This window comes from Lepisosteus oculatus, chromosome 24, assembly GCF_040954835.1.
Source record: "Lepisosteus oculatus isolate fLepOcu1 chromosome 24, fLepOcu1.hap2, whole genome shotgun sequence".
NCBI classification, from domain to species: Eukaryota; Metazoa; Chordata; class Actinopteri; order Semionotiformes; family Lepisosteidae; genus Lepisosteus; species Lepisosteus oculatus.
In genome coordinates this window covers 3,595,453-3,617,225 of record NC_090719.1, presented here as the reverse complement: position 1 = coordinate 3,617,225, position 21,773 = coordinate 3,595,453, and the positions used below count along the sequence as shown (strand labels likewise).

Genomic DNA, 21,773 nt, shown 5'->3' with positions numbered 1-21,773 from the left:
AGTAGGTAAAAAATTAAGTTATATACAGTACCAGCGTAGGTAATAAGTTGTTGTGGGTGTGATTGTCAGATTTGGATCTGCAACAAACCATTGTCGGCAGATGAATTTAAGATTTAATCATAAATATTTTCACCTTTACAAAATGCCTTTAAAAAAGAAATGTACAGTATATAAGTACCCAGTGTGCTGTATACATTATTTTGCTTATTGGATAGGGTAAATGATCTTAATGTGTATTTTGAAAATAGGTACCTAAAAGACCTCAAAAACAGTCCATAAACCACTAAAATTTGTAAATATTAAGTATAATTTATACATTTATAAGTATATAAATATAAACATATTCCACTTTAGAACCACAGCCCATCTACATTCATATTTTACTTTGTTTTTCAGGGTACTTCAGTTATTTTTTTTACAGTCTGACTGTAAAATAATTAAAGAGTCCCCCCCCCCCCCCCCCTATCGCTCACATGGTGTTTTCTGAAATGTGCTGTATCGCTACCTTCTTGATAGGCATGACAGACCTGACGTTAAGTAACAACTTGATTGATGTCGGTTTTCTTTCTGGAGTCGCCTTGAATTGGTCATTTTTAGTGTTCGAGAGGTTTTAATATTTACTCTGAGCAACTGCTTGCTGAACAACAATCTGTGTGCTTTGCATGCGTGTTCTTGCTAGCTGATACAAATGTATGTATATAGTACAGTCAGGACTTGGGCTGGTCAAAGCCTTTTTCTAGTTAATAATAATTCCTTACACTTATAGAGAGCTTTTCTGGACACTCCACTCTTTACAGGTAATGGGGGAATCCCACTACCGCCACCAGTGTGCAGCCCCACCTGGATGATGCGCCAGTCCGCTCCCCACACACCAGCTCTCAGTGGGGAGTGATGGAGCCAGTTCAGAGATGGGAGTTATTAGGAGGCTGTGATGGGTAAAGGCCAATGGCAAATTTGTCCAGTACACTGGGGTAACAACCCTACTCTTTTCGAGAAACACCCCGGGATTGTTAATGACCACAGTGAGGCAGGACCTCGGTTTAATATCTCATCCGAAGGACGGCACCTTTTTTTTACAGCACAGTGTCCCAGTCACTATACTGGGGCATTAGGACCCATACAGACCGGATGAGCGCCCCCTACTGGTCCCACTCACACCTCTGCCAGCAGCAACCTTCGTTTTTCCCAGGTCTCTCATCCAGGTACTGACCAGGCTCACACCTGCTGAGCTTTAGTGGGATTGCCAGTTGTGCAGGGTGATATGGCTGCTGGCTGGTTTTATTCAGCACAGGCCTCTAGTGCAATACCTGCGATGTACAGTATTGTTTCAAAGGCCGTGTAGTTTGGTGTGTTTACTTCTTAGAGACGAAAGCAATTTCTCACAGGTCTCGGTGTCTCCCCTACCTTGACAAGCTGTGTCCCTAGTGGTGGCGGATGCTTTTTCCAGCTGCTCTAGTGATAAAGCGGAGCGCACAAATTCTTCCTAAATTTGCGTTTGACACATCCTAAAGGGCTTTCGAATGAAACAGCTTCTTACCTCATTGAACCGACACTTATTAAATTACTGTCTGTGCCCAGGACAGTGAAGCCCAGTGTTTCCAGACTTTTTCTCATAGCGGAGGGAATTTTCCTGTTTGTAGGAACCTCTCTTTGACATTAAGTAGTGCTGACATTCTCTTTAGCCCAGAGTTATTTTTTAGCAGTGAAGATTTAATTACATGTTTGACTTTTATTGTGGACTGAACTGTAACATAGACTGTGTACATACTGTATATATATAGTATTTGCTTACATATGAGTTTGATACTTTTTTCAGTGCAGAATGCTAAGCCTACTAAATTTGATATGCATCTTAGCAAATTGTTAGAATTTTGATGGAGGTCATATGGTAATAGCCTGTATTTTTTTTAACAATTTCCTACATTATACAAATAAAAAATGTTAAAGTCAGGATATTGGCTTCAAAAACGTGGGTGGATAGCTTGTTCCCTGCTCCCACCACCCATTGTGTAAAGTAGAGCTTTATATCCTGATTGGAGGATCTCCTCGAGCTGCTTCATTAAAGAAGCCAGGATATTGACTACAACAACGCAGCTGTGTACCTTGTTCCAGACTCTGATGGATGTCTTTCTGTTCACAGTTTGTGTTTACTTAGCTGAGTGATGTCTGAAATACCAGTGTTCAATAGCATTAAAATGAGCAGACTAAGGGGCTTTAAAGATCAAAGGCTAGTGAAACACTACAGGATATCAGTATCTCAAGACACCACTGAGAAACAACCCTAAACATCATTGATATCAGTGCTACAGTGTCGTTTGCATATTTAACGAATTACTGGTTCCTCTTTAAAAAATTTTAAAGAGGAACCTCTTTAAAAAAAGAATCCTCTTAGAAAGGATTAGAATTAGAAAGGGGGGAACAAAGCTGCAAACAGAAGCTGCTGTTTAACACTTTTGTTTCATTCAAGAATGTTTTAGTGGTTCTTACTCACTCCCCAATACTTTTAGCAAGTAACGCGTGACATGACATTGGTCAGCTCCAAATCACCCTGCAACTCACAACTGGCAGCCCACTGAAGCTCAGCAGGTGTGAGCCTGGTCAGTACCTGGATGGGAGACCTCCTGGGAAAAAATAAGGCTGCTGCTGGAAGAGGTGTTAGTGGGGCCAGCAGGGGGCGCTCACCCTGCAGTTTGTGGGTCCTAATGCCCCAGTATCGTGACGGGGACCCTATACTGTAAAAAGGTGCCATCCTTTGGACATAAAACCGAGGTCCTGACTCTCTGTGGTCATTAAAAATCCCAGAGCGTTTCTTGAAAAGAGTAGGGGTGTTACCCCGGTGTCCTGGCCAAATTTCCCATTAGCCCTTACCAATCATGGCCTCCTAATAATCCCCATCTCTGAACTGGCTCCATCACTCTGCTCTCCTCCCCACTGAGAGCTGGTGTGTGGGGAGAGTACTGGCTCACTCTGGCTGCCGTCGCATCATCCAGGTGGGGGTTGCACTCTGGTGGCGGCAGTGGGATCCCCGTGACCTGTAAAGCGCTTTGAGTGGAGCGCTATGTAAGTGTAAGGAATTCATATTAATAATTATTTTCCTGTTGCTCTCCTCCTTGCAGATGAAAGTCATCTGTCGTTGTTTTGTTAATAGTTCATATGTGGCATTTACAGGGATTAAAGCAAAGTTACAGTTCTGCTGGAGGGCAGTATTCCAAGACTCACCATTTTCCTTATTAAGAAAACAATTCTCATCCTACATCTCCTTTGCATCTAGGTGTGGTCCCCTTGTCAAGAGAACTAGATTAAAGATGAAAGTCAAGTTCCTTAGATCTCGGGCTCACGGGACAAAAGCATTGTGTGAGCGTTTGACTTTCTGCCACCCATCAAAGTCCAGGCAGACGTTTGAGATGTGCTTTTGAGCAAAGCGAGGAACGTGTCAAGGAGAAGGATAATTTTCGAGACTGTGGCCTCCTGCTTTTAGTGTTAGATTAAGTTAGGGGGAACAAGAAGAAAAGAGACTTTGACTCGTTAATGAGGACAAGATGGTGGATTTGAATTCTATAGCAGTAGTCATCTGGTTCATATAGGGTACTGTCACAATGGAAGAACTCTCAACAGAAGAAGCAGGGCCGAAGAACTCAATGCGAATGAGGTGCAAGTAATTTCAGGTCTGAAACCAGAAAGCATTATTTTTACACAATGGATTTCTGGGTAGTTTGGAAGAAAATGTCAAGTCATGTTTCATGTGCTGCTGGATCACGGTGGTGTTCTCAGCTCATTAAGCTGCTGACAAGGTGGGCAGAAAGGCCTGGTGACATCTTTTACCTTGCTGCTGCTCCTGAAGTCAAACTGTCGTGCCAGCAGAAATCTGAAACCGAGAAAACCGTCTGGCTAAGGAACATTCTGACATCTGCCTTCCCCGCCCACCCCCCCCCCCACATACACTTTTGCTTTTTCCTTGTCATAGGATAGGGGTTAATCAGCTCACAAATTGTTTCTGCAACTGGGAAATTCAAAGTCAAAACCCTGTGTACAATGTTAAAAGATGTACAGTACATCAGGTGGCCATGAGTTACAGATACACGGTGAAATCAAGTGTTGTACAACACACCATTGGTCATGTCATGTCATTTGTCAAACCTCTTTATATCGTATGGTGTCGCAGGAAGCCGGAGCCTACCCGGCAAGCAACGAGCACAAGGCAGGGTACACCCTGGACAGGACGCCAGTCCATCGCAGGGCCAGTGCAAGCCGATCATACATGGGGACAATTTGGAGGCCACGGTAAAGGCCGAGGGGGGGAAATTTGGCCCGGACACCAGGATAACTCCCTACTCTTCTCAAGAAACGCCCGGGGATCTTTCCTGACCCCTGAGAGTCAGGACCTCCGTTTAACATCTCATCCGAAAGATGGCGCCTGCTACAGTATAGTGTCCCCACCACTGTACCAGGGCAATAGGATGCACACAGGCCTCAGGGTAGTCCCACTACCACCTCTTCCAGCAGCAACTATAGCTTCCCAGGAGGTCTAACAACCAGGTACTGACCAGCCTCAACCCTGCTGAGCGTCAGTGGGTAGCCAGTTGAGAGCTGCAGGGTGATATAGCTGTTGGCCCTTACACACCATTGGAATGAATTATTTTTATTTTAATAAATAACCGTAATTCATGTTGCACATTTGAAATCTTTGCAGCAGGCTAGGTTTATTTCATTTTCTTAACTAGGATGGAAGCCTTCTACATTCTGTAGGGCATTCTGTATTCAAGCCATTGACAGGCTAGTGTAATAATGTGTCCAAGAGGAGTGCTGGGCTACATCCCAGAGGCCTGAAGAACACACATCCACTACCTGCTGTATTATTAAAGAACTGCTAAGCTATAAGTAACTATAACTACTTCTACTATGAAAGATCCTGCCACAGTATGACAGTTCCCAGAAGCATTACAGAATCGTGATCTTGTTCTTATAGAAAAGATGGCCCCACAGATTTGTAAGGGGCTTTTCACCAAGCTCTCGGATTTTTCTTAACAACAATCTCAGGCGTGCTGTACCTGATCTATCTGTGCTACAGTCGACGGCGTTTTTCTCCTCTTAGACTTTTAAGATGTAAAAGCTGTACATCAACGCTGATGTAATAGAGCTTTGAAGAGATCGAGAACTTGTCAGCTGGAGACTTGGCTGAAAATGAGCATTTGTATTTAGAAGAAAAAAAGACTTTTGATCATTTTCATTCACCAGAGTACCAGCTTCAGTAATGAACGTGGCTGTGTAGCTTGTTCCACACTCCCACAACTCTTAGTGTACAGAAGTGCCTCCTGTCTTCTGCTTTAAATGCCCTTCCATGTAGTTACCACTTGGTTCCTCTGGTTTGTGGGTCACTGTTTAATAGGTGTTGAATAGGTCTGTATCTGATGCTGCGCATGTGTATCTGTTGACTGATGGATGCTCACGAATGTTAGGTGAATTGCAAAATGTTTTTCTTACCAACGTGTCCACTGAGGTTGTCTGTCTGGGAAAGTTCAGTGTTCAGTCTGTGAGGGTATGCCTAACGTGCTTTTATTCACAGTGCCATGGTGAATTTATGCCACGTTCCCACATTTACTGTGATTTTGCTTTTACTTCTGCTGTGGTTAAAACCATAGAAAAACCACCTACCCACTGAGTGATATTGTGGTGTCATATCATGACGGATACGAGCAGCCATCTCGAAGGGATGTTTGCTTCAGCATGAGGGTTTAGTCAGTAAGTCAAGCAAATCTGTGAATTATATACTAAATAAGGGCAGCTAGCGGTGCAGCAGTTAGCATTGCTGCCTCGAAGCGCTGAGATTCTGGGGCTGAAGCTGGGCCTGGGATGCCACCTGTGTGGAGTTTGCATGTTCTCCCCATGCTTGAGTGGGGTTCCCCCCCCTCCCAAATGCTTCGGTTTTCTTCCCTCAGACCAAAGACGTGCTGGGAGGTTGAGTGGCTTCTGGGAAAACTGGGCGCTCTGCGATGGGTTGGCGTTTCTGTCCCGCGTCGGTAATCATTTATAGCGCAGGTACCTTGGCTCAGGGAAAAACTACGTCTTATCATGAGGAACAAGTGAAGGTTTATTTCAAGCCCGAAGAAGGCTCCACAGCCAAAACGTTTTCTTTTTTTTCCCTCCCCTTTCTTTCAGCGCAGAATAAACCTTTAATTGTTCCTTGGCAGCCTACCCATGCTGCAGCAGCTCCCTACTTGTCTTATGAGGGCATCCCCAGCGTTGTGAAGTGGTGGTTAAGTGTGTGCATCTGCCAGGAGTGGATCCTGAAGAATTCAACAGCACAGTGCCCTGTGGTGTGAAGCAGGCTTTGCCAGTTATTCACGCCAGCCTGTTTTTTTGTCGGGCCGGGTGAAAGAATGTTAAACCTCTTCGACGGCATACAAGTAGCGAAACGGGCGACACCACAGTTGAAATTTCAGAACTGCCTGGCATCCCTCTCCAGGGTAAACCTTATGGGCGGTATTTTGAAGGGCACAGAGGTTCGGAACTCCCTTCCCCCTTGAATAAGAGACCGTGCCTCTAGTGGGGGAAAGATGCTGCCTCATTCGTCACCCTGATCTATGCTTGTCGTGGTCACTGTTTTAGTTTGGGGACCATCAGGATTCTCACAAGGTCATCAGACGGCTATAGAAACACCAGGTTGCTGGGAAGCTGACCTCTGATTTATTTGAGCAGAGTCACGAGCACTTCCTCCTCCTCTTCGAGGTCGCCTTTGCTCTGCGGTCCCTTGACTTTGTGTCGCCCAGAACCTCTTTTTTTTGCCCTCCTGCTCTCGCATATCTTCAAAATAACCCTGATCGCGCCACCCTGCCTTTTGGGCTCTTGTCTTCGGCCCTGCAGCAAGAAACTTCCAGTTTTTCTTCCAGACCTCTGCTGAAGAGAAAAAGACGATGTCTATTTCGAGCAGACTTTTTTTTTTTTTGCCCTGGCTGCTGGTCTGCGATGCAGGTGGACGGGCCATTAAAAGTGAATGAGGAACCTTTAAGTCGAGAGAGCTGCTGCTAGTCTCCGGGGTCTGATCTATATCAGCCCTGCCTGGGAAGGAGGCCGGGGCACTCAGCCCCTCTTAATGGAACATGACAGCTACACAGGGCCCCTTTCACCACAGAGCTCTGACTGACTTGTCTGCGAGAGGAAACGGGGCCGCAGCAGAGATTCACAAACCTGCTCCCCAGAAAAAGACCGAGAAAACCCATCTTCCCATTCCCAGGTGCTGAAGGCAGGGGGGAGATACAGAGGATTTGATTTGGGGGGAGGAAAAGTACAGTTTTCTACTTAAGTAAACACTTTTATTGGTACTGCTGTTGCTGTACTGTAGCATGGCATAGGTGAAACAGGAGAATATGGGAATTTATGCTAATAACATTTTCAAGTAGCCAGCAGGTATATCACCCTGCAGCTCTCAACTGGCTACCCACTGAAGCTCAGCAGGTTTGAGCCTGGTCAGTACCTGGATGGGAGACCTCCTGGGAAAAACTGAGGTTGTTGCTGGAAGAGGTGTTAGTGGGGCCAGCAGGGGCGCTCACCCTGTGGTCTGTGTGGGTCCTGGTATAGTGGCAGGGACACTATACTGTAGTGGGCGCTGCCTTTCGGATGAGATGTTAAACCAAGGTCCTGACTCTCAGGGGTCATTAAAGATCCTTGGGTGTTTCTTGAGAAGAGTAGGGAGTTATCCCGGTTTCTGGCTCAAATTTCTCCCCACGGCCTTTACCGTGACCTCCAGATTGTCCCCATGTATGATCGGCTTGCACTGGCCCTGCGATGGACTGGCGTCCTGTCCAGGGTGTACCCTGCCTTGCGCTCGTTGCTTGTCGGGTAGGCTCCGGCTTCCTGCGACGCCGTACGGTATGAAGCGGTTTGGCAGATGAAATGACATGACATATCCGAGTAGCAGGGGTTGTGATAAAGCCTGCAGCAGAAGAGGTCAGATGGGGGAGTTCATGGAGTAGGTGTTGTGAAACGTTGAGAGAACTGGGGTTGTTGTTCCTTGCTCAACTTACTGAAGGCGACGCTCTCCTTTTGCAAAGCGTTTTCTTCACACTGACCGACGAGACCTGCCACTGGAAATGCTCAGCACTGCTTAGGCAGATGTATATTTTTTATTTCTGACCCCACCCCCCCACTGGTTGAAGGCTCTGCTTCTTGAACCACATTCTCTGCTGAATTTCCATTCTATTGCTCGTACTGCGATTTGGTGTCAGATGATGTTGGATGATCGGTGTTTGTATGGTTCTTCCCATGGTTGATACCACCCGACTCGTCTGACCTCTCCGTGGTGGCACAGGAATGACATGGTCTAACTAGTGCATCTGACCGCTGTTTTGTTTTTTTGGCCAGTCTAAAATAACTGTCAGGTTTGTAACAAATTTGGACAAAGCGGCAAAGGAACACCAGCTCGGTATCTTATGCGTTGCCTGTGCATGCTGAAATCGATGCCTAATCCTAGCTCTCACCCAAATGTGATCAATTCTGGAGGGGCTACATGTGACACCCGGGTGTTAATGGTATTTATTCAGAAACTGATCATTCATTTTTAGCCCTTATTTTAAGAGACCATGGTTTTCCTCAGTTGTCTGGACTAACCCAAGCATCTAAAAAGCTACACCAAGCACATTATGCTTGCTTTCTGTGCTTCTGGGTGGCAGCGATTTGGTGGGAGAATGAGATCAGAAAGCCGAGACAGTACCCTGCGTTGCACTTAAGACAAGATTAATAAAATATGTGCTTTTCCCAGTAAATTCAATTTCCCCTCTCTTGTGTTTTTTTTTTATCCTCCCATCTGAGATAAAGATGTGCTTGCGGAGGTTTTTTTTTTCCTCCAGAGGAGTAATGGAAAAGGTGTGTTACACATCTCGATCCGGGCTTTTTTCCCTTCGTTGATTTCTTATTTGATGGGTTTTGTGCACTTTTATGGCCCTGCGTCCTGGAGTTTGGAGAACGTGCGACGCACCATTAACAGTTTTGTTTTTGAGCTGGTTGTACTCTAAATTAATCTCTCGAGTTAACAGAGGATGTTCCATGTGCGACACGTGAAGATTGGATTGACATCTGTGCATTTATTATCTTGTTGCTGGATATGAATAAAAATGACGTAAATAAATTAGGTAATGCTGTTTTCGAGCATTACCGCTTTGACAGAACCGAACCTGAAAAACTAAAATAAGAATTTCCGTTTTGAGAATTGAGGTCCTATTTGGCTTTTTGCTTCCAAACTCGAGAAAGGTGAAGGAGCGAGACTGGAACTCCAAGGGTTAATGGTACCTTGACGTTTTCTTTTTTTTTTTTCTCCCCCAGAATCCTTCACAGCCGACCACAAGCCCTTGATGGGCGAGGCCCCAGAAGTGAGAGGGTTCTTCCTGGGCTGCGGTTTCAACAGTGCAGGTAAGAATTGGAAGCCTGATTCTGAGAACTATTTTAAAAGGAAGCTGCTTTTCTACTATCTGCTTCCCAGACAACTCGGATTAAATTTTAAACCTGTTCCTACCTGCTTCACCCAGTGACCCAATTTATATACAACATGGAGCACACAAGCCAGATCCATTGTTCAAGAATAATACCAGTTATTTGACCTGGAAAATGCCAAAGGAGATGGTCTTCTTTGAAGCCCCCTTTTGGCGTCCCCTAGTGGCAGGCTCATGGAAATGACAGTCCTTCTATGGGACTGGTGCCCTAGCAGCCATCAACAAGTGAGACAGAGAGAGAGATGTTGGGGAAGAGGCAAATTATGTGAAATATGTTCACAGATATACAAATTTGTGAATGAGTTGGAAAGGGCAGGATACCGATGCAATGAGGAAAATTAAGAAGCAGTTGCAACAATCAAGCCAAGAGATGGTAAAATGCTACAGTATTTATGACAGACGGTGCTTGAGGAAAGCTCTAAGCATCATCAAAGACACCACACACCCCAGCTAGCTTGGACTACCAGACTCAGAGACAGTTTTTACCCCCGCACTGTCAAACTATTAAACTCCCAGCCTCTCTCACCTAGGATCTGAACCTCACGGTGCCTTCTTTCTTACCAAAAACTCAAACACACGTTGGAATCTACCTCTACCTCACAGGCCAAAAAGCTCACTCCTCATAATTTCTATCCTTTTCATTCTGTTGATGCATGTTTTTGCACATCTGATGTTGTTTTTGCACGCTGCCTGTTGTCTCTGTCTTTCTTTTATTATACAATTGTATTGTTTTTTTTGTACTACGTATCGTCTGAGAGCTAGCTAAATAGCATTTCGTTATACCATATACCCGTATATGAGTATAATGACAATAAACTTGAACTTGAAGAGCTAAACCCAGTGTAGTCTGCACTTTTTCATAACCCTTTAATTAGTAGAGTCCCTGGAGAATACTGTTGCTTTCATGGCTCTTGAGATAAGAGTCCAGTGAGCCCTAGGATCAGTTAGGGACCCTATTGTACCCAAGCACAAATGACAGAGCGTTCTGGACTCTGGATTGCCAGAAACAGTCCCACAAGGCTTAGGAACAAAAGGCTCGTTGGCAAACTGTAAAAACACCACCTTGGAATGCAGATCGCTGGAGCATGTTGGATGATTGAGACGTGCAGAGAACCGATGCAGAAGCGGCGCTTTGTTGTTACTGAAGACCTTGCCTTCGGTATTTTCTCTCTCTTTGGGGGGAAAAACGTCAAAGATCCGTTAAACAAGTTGGGAGATCGCCGTAACGCTGCACTTGGAGGAATTATGTTTTTCTGCCCTGATTTTGACACTTTTAAGTACTTGGTATTAATGTCTGCGCTTGACGAGCTTCGCCATTAAAAAGCATTTCATGAATTTTGCATTTGATTTCTTTCTGGTTCAGAGGTTGAAACGCTGACTTCTTGGTTATCCTTGAAGCCTCTTAGATTAACTGTTACATGACACGTGTGATCATATAAATGTTTAAACGGCAGATATGAGTGATATTGTGCGCCGGAAATGGACTCGGGATCTTTTCTTCGACGGGGATTGGTCCTTCTCTGAGTAGAGAAAGTACTTTGAGAGAAAGCTTTTTAACCACGCCCTGAGGAAAAAATAGTTTAGAACTAGATTTTATGAAATGGCACATTTTCTTAGAGATTCTCATAATTTACAAGGTTGCAAATTAAAGTGATTTTTGTAAAAAGTAGGAATTTGTGATGAAAAGGTACAGTAAACACAGTTCTGATTCTATCAGGCAGAATAGTTTTTGGAGCACAAGGCTATAAATCTGAGTGGAATCTTCAAATTCTGGACTTTCCCAAGGACAGTCTAAACAGGAGAATGTGTAGCTCTGCAGAACTCTTCACGAGCACCAGAGACACTCGGACTTTCACTGTGAAGGATCTTGCTTTTATTCTTGTTGGTGCCACATGGCACAGCTCTTGCATGAGGGGAAGTGACTCCCAGATCTTCCTTTCTTATGTCCATATGAACTCCGTTCTCATGTTCTTATGAACAAACGCCTTGTACTCTTACACAGCCCCCTCCTCGTGTTCTTGAACCAGCTTGGAAGTAGCATTTGAAACCGAGAACAAAAAGCACTTATTTGCACAAAGGGTGGTGGGGGTGTGGAACAAGCTGCCCAGCCATGCTGTTGAAGCCAGTCCCCTGGCTCCTTCTTTGATTGAAACAGCTGGATGAGATCTCAGGATCAGTTAGCTCTTTAACTAGATGGACTGAATGGTGCCCTTATAAGATCACTTTATTGACCATATACAATTTCTTGTTTTAGGAATTTGTCTATAGACTTCCATGCTCTGTCTACGCCTGTTGTAGTTGTCCTGTATTTGTGAAGATCTCTAGAACTCATCAGCCTCTTGCTACAGCTTCTGACCAGGAGCTCAGACCTGCAGCTGTGTCTGTTGCTCTTGGAGCTGAGGATATTTAAGCTAGGTTGTTGTGCTCCTTTTAATAGCATAGTTTTGATGCAAGCTCGTCCAATCCTGCAGGGTTTCATTCCAGCTTGGCTCTTAATGACCTCCATCAGCTCCTTACTGGCTTAACTGGACCAGTTGAACAGCTTTTCCCAGCTCTCCATGTGCTGCTGCTTTCAGAGACTTGGAGAACCTGCAGAAACACTGGCCCTTCAGGACCAGAACTAGACACCCCTGCTCTGAAGGTTACTCTTGGCAGGAAATTGGCTACCAGTGTGAATTTGTCGGCTCATTCCAAACACTGAGGCACAGGAGTGGAGCTGCTTTTCCGGCCTGAATTCTGCATTTTTTGTCTTTGCCTTCATCCCGAAAACGGTTCAGTTCCGGCCAAGCGTGCAGCTGAAGTGATGGACCGGACAAGGCCGGCAGATCTGTAGCTGGAGGTGGGCAGGCCATGTGTGGGGAGAGGGTCACTGAGACAGAATGACAGCGCAGGGGAGGGAAACAGCTCACTGCACTCGACACACACACACACACACACACACACACAACTGCACCAGGGGGACAGCCCCACATCAACGATGAGCAATCCAACAGAAGCTTCTGCCGAGTCTGAATATTCGAGAGAGTTTGTGTCTATTTTCGGCTTCCCGCAGCTGTGTCGCTGCCTGTCTGTCTCCCTTTGCAGTTGGATAGTTTTTTGCTTTCCGAAAAGGTGAAGCAAAACTGCCCCCCCCCACCCCTCCATCACCATCACCCCCCTCATTTCTGTGGTGCTAAAAATGTCTGTCCAGCGTGGCTTGAATCGGACGCAGCCGTCACTAGCATCCGGTGCGGAGATCCATGTAGAGAAAAATGAAAAAGGTGTTCAATTAGAGCTGGTACTTTCATTTTTAGTGCAGTTTAGACTCTAAGGATAAGGGGATGAGTCGTATGGTATGGTTTTGGATTATGTTTCGTTCAGGGGGGAGGGTTTCGTCTCCTTTTGTAAAACCAAGACTTACCAGTTCCAGTACATCCCCCCCTTTTCCAAGCCTTAATTTTCAGTCAACTCAGTTTTACTGCCATGACTCCCATATCCCTCCCTCCCCCCCCACCCAACTCCAACTCCAACTCCTGCCACAGGCTCTGGAGGTGGGTAGGAGGGGGCAGCTGCCTTGGCTTTCTGAACGTGTGTGGCATCTCCACTGCCGCTCTCGTAAAAGAGCAGGACAAAAAAAAAACACGTTCATCTGTCATCCAGCTTCCACTCCTCCTCCTGCTGCCCACTCACTTCACTCTCATTCCCTGTAGCGGAATTACTCATTCTAATCCCAGCTCTGCCGTTCTGCGTAGGCCGCCTTGAAATCGCCGTGCTTTTGGACAGCCCCCGATAGCGGAGAGGCGTTGATCTGCCAGGAGCCTTAAACGGTTGCCAAAGCTCTGGAGTCTCTAGAACTCCCGACTTTGGTCACACTTATAACAGCCAACGCAAATAGCTGCCCGTTTCTAAACAGCCTGTGCAGTCTCGCCTAAACATCTGCCCTGTCCGCGGATTTTCAGTGGGTGTCAGTTGGGTTGTAACCCTAATCTGCCCGCTAGTTTTAAAGGCTTGTAGCTGGCGGCCTGAATTTGCTTCTAAAACAGATCTGGTATTTATACAGTATGGTTAATATATCCCTGGTGCAATGTTAAAGGCTACCGAAGTGCAAGGAAGCAGACTGAAGTGATAGTGGGACCCTTCAATTTTAATTAAGCAAGAAAATTATATAACCTCGGCCGTTTTAATGAGCCTCTCCCCCCCTGCATTTTTGCAAAGCTATAAATACATTTCTGAAAGGCCCACACTGCTCATGGCAAACTCAAGTGGGATGTGGCTGCATTTTATTGTGCGTCTTGTTTCACTTGGTGAACTTGTCCTCATCTCTCCCTGTCTAATTATTCATTTCCTGCGGTGCCATAAGACATATTACTCGAAATGTCTTTCTCCTGCTTCAGTGGGCTCCGTTGCTGGGCATCTGTCAGTCTGCCCTTACAGACCTTTCGAAACATCTCGGGGGCGAATTTTGTCTCCGTCTGAGAGGAGCAGAGACGTTCTGCGCCGGCCAGAAGGAGATGCGTGGAGAGAAAGGGGGACTGAAAACAGGAAGCACTCGGTCAACCGAAATTTGGCAAAGTGTCTGGAAACGCACGTTTGCAGACCAGCTTCACCTGCCCTGTCACCTTTTTTTTTCCCACATTGCCGTTCCTCCTACGACTCATGTTGTGCCTAATTTGTCGTTTTGCAATGCGGAGTGTTTATCAATGAGCTCTCCAGTGCTGTTTTACTGCTGGGAGTCTTTGCTTTGTGGCTTGGTTGTGTACTTATATGCATCCAAAGATGGCCTCTATTGGTACATTGAAAAGTCATTGTTCATCCTTAGTCTTACACGTGGGAATATAATTCTGCTTAAATCAGCTGGTAGTGTAACATTGTGTGGAGCACGCAAGAGCAGAATGGTTTATTGTTTCAAAGATAGGGGGTACTGATGACAGCTGGATTAGAAGCAGAAATAGAAATATATTTGTTAATATTTTTGAGGTGTAAACTGCCTGGTTTGATTAGACCTTTTGGAATTATTTTTAGACCCATTGTCTACGGTGGCTTCAGCAAGCAGCGCTTCTGGAAGTAATTTTCACAGTTCTAAAGAGAGGAGGTGTCTGGGGGACATAATGTAATGTTGCACCATCATGTTTGTTAATGGAATGGATCTGGCTTCTTTGTGTCCTCTGTGCACATCCTGCAGTAAGGTGTGAAGACCTGCAGTTTTCTACACCTGTTATTTCTGGAACAGTTCCTTGACTCGGAGACTAAAAGGCTAGGCAAAACCCCCTAGTCTCTGAATATGCTTAGACTTTTAGAAAATCAGAAATACAGATCATCAGATTTGTTGTTCATGTCCTTTAGGTGGTCACCCAATTCAAACACCTGCATTTGTGATTAATTCTCTCCTTATTTCTCACGGATGCTCATTGCCCAACAGATATTTTCCATTTCATTTCACATGCAATGCAGGCTTCCAGAAACCAAGCCTAATTCACTTCAATCGTCATGCAAGCAATGCAGCAGAAACGCTCCCAACACATTTGCTCCTGAAAGGAAGCTGTATAGTACGGTACAGTATGTATGGTTTAATTCGCACAAGAAATGAAACGCATCTGTCTCATTGGCTGTTGATTAGGGTTTTGAAGGCAGGTCGAGCATTCCGTTATAAAGAACGAAAAGCTTGTTTTTTTATTATTGATTAAACAAAAAAAAAACACAAGAAATAATAAGTTAGAATTAGGCAATGGCATTAGAAGATTTTAAACAGCAGTGGATTTGATGGTCAATTGATGGAAATAGGTCATAGGTCACTGTCAATCCTGAAATGTGAAAGTTCAATTAAAAAATGTAGGTAGATAACACTGCCAGCTACCTCTGGCTTTTTCTGGCTTTCCTAGGTGAAAAAGTGTTCTTGATAACTATTCCTAAAAATATGAGTACTAGTAATTTAAGTGTAGTTTTTTCACATTAAATTTAAAGTTAGGTGCAGTTTCTTTTGGAAGGAATGGCAAAAAGCACAAACAATACTGTGCTGGCGATGTTATTAAGAAGTGGGGAAAAATGTTTTAAATGACACGTGTTCATCGGCGGTATTGTGGATTGCTTTCACTGGTCCAGGGACTGACACCATCCTTGTGTGCCTGTCTGTGTGGAGCATGCATGTTTTCCTTTTGTTGGCATGGCGATTCTACGTGTTAGGTTTCATTAGCTTATTTAAATTATCCCTCCCAGGATTTGATCCTTGATCCCCAATCCCCAGGAGCAAGCCGGCTGGAGACCTCGATCTTAGTACCTGAAATCGGCTGGTTAAACAGATGTATTGGTCACTGGATAATAAAAATAGTGATCTATATATACTGGATACTGCATAATTGTGAAACTCTGGCCATCTTGGACTAGTGGGTTGTCTTGCATGTTTCTTTCAAAAAAAGTTTTAGTTCCTCAGTTGGTTTTCTTATGTGTTTTATCTTCCCTAACTCTGTGCCCTGAGGTACTCTGTAATGCCTATTCTTGAGTGTGTCCCCTGGAGGTAAGGAGATTTCTCTTCTTATTGTGAGAACTTTCTGTCACAAGCTGGTTGTACGAACACCCTGAGCCCTTGTTCCAGTCTTTACCAGAGCTTGTTTCTCAAGACCCTGGTCGTACCCTCACCTTGACTCCTTTCTCTTCTTTTGAGTTTGTTGGCAGAAAGCTTTGCTTCTGCATGTATCTCTTCTCTGCCAGTTAAACTCTCACCTTCCGTCCCAGAGAGCTGTGATTGACACCAGCTTTTTCACCAAAGCAGGTTTCCCTAACAGCCAGGTCAACACTGGTCTTAGTCAGATGGACAACCTCTTTTCTCAGTTTTCTCCCTTGTTTCTTCCTCACAATGCAATAATTCCATTTTGTATTTGCCACTTGTGGGAGTTCCTCTGTAATATGATTATTAATAATAATTCCTTACACTTATATGGCGCCTTTCTGGACTCTCCACTCAAAGAATCCCACTACCACCACCAATGTGCAGCCCCACCTGGATGATGAGACGGCAGCCAGAGTGCGCCAGTACACTCCCCACACACCAGCTCTCAGTGGGGAGGAGAGCAGAGTGATGAAGCCAGTTCAGAGATGGGGATTATTAGGAGGCTGTGATGGGTAAAGGCCAATGGCAAGTTTGTTCAGGACACTGGGGTTACAACCCTACTCTTTTCGAGAAACACCCCGGGATTGTTAATGACCACAGTGAGACAGGACCTCGGTTTTACGTCTTCCAGCATCAACCTTAGCTTTCCCAGGAGGTCTCCCATCCAGGTACTGGCCAGGCTCCCACCTGCTGAGCTTCAATGGGGCTGCCAGTTGTAATTTGCAGGGTGATATGGCTGCTGGCGAACGTGATCCTCACAAAGTGACTTGGAAAGGTCTTGAGGTTAGGATGGAATGCCAGAGTGTGGAGCAAGGCGTTGAGGTCAGACTGACCGACAGTCCCGTCTCTTCCCCTCAGGAATGATGCTCGGAGGAGGCTGTGGGAAAGAGCTGGCTCACTGGATCATTCACGGCAGGCCGGAGAAGGACATGTATGGATATGACATCAGGTACTGCGGTTTTCCACCCGGAGAGGCTTGGAACGAGTCGGGGTATAACGCGGATGAGCAGCCTGAGAGTGTGCCGTGCCTTTAAGGTCATGCACTTCCATGCCTTAAAGAACCAATAGGGAGCTGCGTCATGTCATCTCTCATTTTGGAATTGCCTGTGTTTTATATTGTACAGAATATCTTCCTGTATTTTTAAATGAAATCCTTTATAGTATTTTATCTAGTCATGTAACTGTCACATTCTTCAGTTAAGCTTATAAATACTTTTTTTTGTATGGAAAACCTTAACGAAGGCAGCAAATGAGCAAGTCACGGTTTAATCCCCTGCTGAAAAGAGAAGAAAAGAAACCGCACGTTTCGGCTGTGGAGCCTTCTTCAGGTGTCAAGCCGAAGAAGGTTTTGAAGGCTTACTTGCTCCTTTGAGCTAGCGCTTTGGATTTGTCGCTCTAAAGGACGCATTTTCCGCATTTTTTTTTGCCAGGTGGATACATCTTCCCGACAGCGATTTGTAGTTTGTCGATTAATTATATCATCTATGTGGCCGATCCTGACAATTTTGTATTTGACAGGCTTATGGCGAAAGTCCACTTGACACGTAAAGGCTTAACAAAATGAATTTGAAATTGCTGCAATACACACTATTACATAAGTCTTACCTTTTATAGCATTGCCATACACTAATTTCCTTTACCTTATAGCAATAATAGCACAACCTGTGAAAGTGAATTTGAATTCTTGCTGTTGCCCACTTTCTGAGTAATTTACCCATCGGCTGCACGTTTTTACACTTTCAACCTCGTGAGCTGACCATTTCCTCCACTGGAAATCGCATTGGTATGATAGAACTGTATCGGTAGGGAAAATTGGGATCGCTCGGCAAGATGTTCGATTGCTGAAGGAGGGAGTGTCTACAGCAAAGATGTTCAATAGCCTCCTGCAGGTGCAGTTGAGATAAATAAGCTACTGATTTAAAGTGATGCTTGGGGTGGGGGTTGGTGTAAGACTGTGGTTTCTATAACCTGCTCATTGGATCATGGGGACAGTGGCTCGATCTGAACGTTGATCTGTTAGCTAAGTGTTGCCATTAATAGTTAGTTAATTAGGTTATAATTAATTAATGATGCCATTGATAGGCTGTTTTTAACAGTAATAAGGAAACTGATGAGATTGATTTGCTGCTGCTTTTAAATTTGAAATTTTTCCAACCTGTTCTCTGTTCAGGCGAGCTCAGATTTGACAAAAACCTAATAGGGTGTCTGAAGTATGTGGCTTTGGCAGTCTGAACCCCTCCACCTCCTAGCCCGGTGCTTGTCTATAGTGTCTTCTGTAGGTAGTCATTGTTTTTCCTGTCTTTGCAGGTATGATCTGTAGCCGATTTATATTAATCACCAGTGCTTTACAACACCCACTTAGCTGGTGAACAGCAAGCGAAGCTTTTACACAGCTAGCGGTGTGCGAGATGCTAAACTGGGTTTCTAAAGATAAACCATTAGTGGAATGAGCCAAATATAAGCTTATGTAACTTCCAAATGTTATATAATGATTTTTTTTCTTTTTCTTCTTACCTTTTAAATGCTGACTGCCGGCGGGCATGTCTTATGGGGCGTCGGTATCGACTGACTGAGCAGCCACTTTTGACAACAGCACTCCTGCCACAAAGCCTCAAGTTTAATGACAGGCAGGTTCAGAAAACAACAAAGCTTGCTTACATCCTGCCGGTAGCTGTATCACCCTGCAGCTCACAACTGGCTGGAGCTCAGCAAGCACGAGCCTGGTCAGTACCTGGATGGGAGACTGCCTGGGAAAGCTAAGGCTGCTTCTGGAAGAAGTGTAAGTGGGGCCAGTAGGGGGCGCTCACCCTGCGGTGTATGTGTGTCCTAGTGCCCCAGTATAGTGACGGGGACACTATACTGTAAAAAGGCGCCGTCCTTCAGATGAGACGTAAAACTGAGACCCTGACTCTCTGTGGTCATTAAAAATCCCAGGACGTTTCTTGAAAAGAGTAGGGGTGTAACCCCGGCGTCCTGGCATTCCTATTAGCCTTTACCAATCATGGCCTCCTAATAATCCCCATCTCTGAACTGGCTTCATTACTCTGCTCTCCTCCCCACTGAGAGCTGGTGTGTGGGGAGTGTACTGGTGCACTATGGCTGCCGTCGCATCATCCAGGTGGGGCTGCACATTGGTGTTGGTAGTGGGATTCCCCATGACCTGTAAAGCGCTTTGAGTGGAGTGTCCAGAAAAGTGCTATAAAGGTGTAAGTAACTAAGTAAATCCTGGATTGTGAAGAGATAGGTTTAGGCTGTAAATGGCTCGATGAGGTGATAAAAATGCCTCGCTCCAAGGAGTGAGTTCGATTAGGGCCCTCCTGTCCTGACCCTGTGGGGCCATAGTCCAGCAGGTGTTACTGTGATAAAGCAGGCAGGTGTGCTCAATGCTGTGGGCAAAGTTCCTCCCGTTCCTGAGAGGAGGGAATAAGGAGGTGGGCTGTCCGTTTTTGTTTCCCTTGTGGGGACCAGATGGGTAGGGGCAGTAAGAGTCAGTGTGCCCTATCTTGCAGGCTCTTAGGAAGGTAGGTGGAAGCTGGAATGCCAACAGGAAAGCCATGCAACCAGGGAGGCCAGTGAGACACCACACAGACACCCAGGCCAGGAAGTGAGCCAGGAACCCTGGAGCTGGAGGACAACAGTACTAACCACCTCACTCATACTGCATGTCATCCCTGAAAAGGTCTTTTAAATAGGAATAATAATCATTTCTCCTAATTATGTACTAGTACTATCTCTAAGCACTTTGTTTTGGAAGGGACCATTTGTGGGACAGAGAGGTGGCTCTGTGGCTCAGGATCTGTGCCTGTGGCTGGAAGGTTGCCGGTTCAAATCCTGCGGCCGGCAGAGGAATCCTACTCTGTTGGGCCCCTGAGCAAGGCCCCTCACCCCAACTGCTCCAGGGGTGCTGTACAATGGCTGACCCTGCGCTCTGACCCCCAGCTTCTCTCCCTGTCTGTGTCTCATGGAGAGCAAGCTGGGGTCTGCGAAAAGATGAATTCTAATGCAAGAAATTATATATGGCCGATAAAGCGATCTTAATCTTGTACGGCACATCGGTCATCGGCAAAACCTTAAGCTCAGGGTGGATACCCCCGATTTCGGCCGATAAGATTTGTCAGGCACCTATTCAGAAAGCAAGGAGTGAAATTCCCTGCTCTCATTTTTTGTTTGCGAAAAGTGTGCAGATAAATGATACTCCCAAGCTCATGAGAGCAGGCAGTAGCTGAGCAGGCAGGACGTAGGTGGAATAATATCTTCACGTTACAGGAGGTGGGAGACTGTGATGGGCCTCCTGTCACTGTCTCAAGACACGGCAGCTCAGATCGACTGCGTCGGCCTTTGCTATCTGTTCCCCGCATGTTGTGCACAGAATTAGCCAGGAGGTATTTTGCAGGCTGCTGCTTTTTTTTTTCCAGTGGTATAGAATCTGCCGGGCTATTTCTGTCTGCAAGTGTGTGGAAGTGAAGGAAGAAAAAAAAAAACATGTTATCTCCTTGAAATAAGGACCTTGAATGAGTGTGGTGAACTGGAAAGAAAGAGGAGGGGGGGAAGGACACGATGAGCAAGAGGTTGTGTGCGACAGGGGGGCTCTGTCTGACATCCTGGAGAAACACACAAACGAGCTGTATCTTATCCCTTGTTACATGGACGGCTCACAGACAGGCTTCATAAAACTTCTGTTCCCTTGTGGTTTTGTGACAGTTCGGGCCAGGTCGGAGATGTTAACTTTGAAATATTCACTCCCCCCTTTCCGATCTGTCCCTCTGTATAGTGAGGGGTTGAAATTGTGCTAGGATGTAATGAGGATTTTGGTGGATGTAGCTCTGACAGTCTATCCTCCAACGCGCAGCACAATACACGTCTATATTGGCTTCAGTAAAAAGTCTTTTTTTTTCCCCCCACCCAAGTGACATTTTTCACCGGCACAGAATCTGCCGTGCTATTTCGGTCTCCACGTGTGGTTTCCAAAACTCTTCGAGAGGAGGCAAAAAAAAAAACTCTCAAATGTTCTGTTCCCTGGCAGTTTTGTGACGGCCTGGGCCAATTTCATAAAGCACTTTGACATGGCCGGGCGGTAGCCATATCACCCTGCAGCTCTCAACTGGCTACCCACTGGAGCTCAGCAGGTGTGGGCCTGGTCAGTACCTGGATGGGAGACCTCCTGGGGAAAACTAAGGCTGCTGCTGGAAGAGCCGTTAGTGGGACCAGTGGGGGGCGCTCACCCTGCAGTCTGTGTGGGTCCTCATGCCCCAGTATAGTGGAGGGGATACTATACTGTAGTGGGTGCTGTCTTTCGGATGAGATGTTAAACCGAGGTCCTGACTCTCAGGGGTCATTAAAGATCCCTAGGCATTTCTGGAGAAGAGTAGGGAGTTATCCCGATGTCCAGGCCAAATTTCCCCCCTCTGCCTTTACCGTGGCCTCCAAATTGTCCCCATGTATGATCGGCTTGCACTGGCCCTGCGATGGACTGGCGTCCTGTCCAGGATGTACCCTGCCTTGTGCTCGTTGCTAGCCGGTGATGGCTTCCCTCGACACCGTATGGTATAGAGCGGTTTGGCAAATGACATGACTTTGCCATGGCTGAGTGCTTTATCAAACTGGAAACAAGGGTTCGATTATCAGCTGAAACTAAATAAGATGATACTCCAGCCGCTTGTGAGATTTGGCTCTCATAAGGGAGGGATCTTGGAGGTAAAGAGAAGGGC

The 21,773-nt window shown here is 45.7% G+C and overlaps 1 protein-coding gene across 6 annotated transcripts in view; it reads left to right on the top strand.

Moving 5' to 3' along the window:
* The window catches only part of sardh (sarcosine dehydrogenase), a 135,138-nt gene that overhangs the window by 18,683 nt on the left and 94,682 nt on the right, over positions 1-21,773 (top strand). For all 6 annotated transcript variants that reach the window (XM_069183264.1, XM_069183262.1, XM_069183260.1 and 3 more), the window contains exons 9-10: positions 9,316-9,402; positions 16,924-17,014. In XM_069183264.1, the coding sequence (XP_069039365.1) occupies positions 9,316-9,402; positions 16,924-17,014 (178 nt within the window). The remainder of the gene's footprint in view (positions 1-9,315; positions 9,403-16,923; positions 17,015-21,773) is intronic.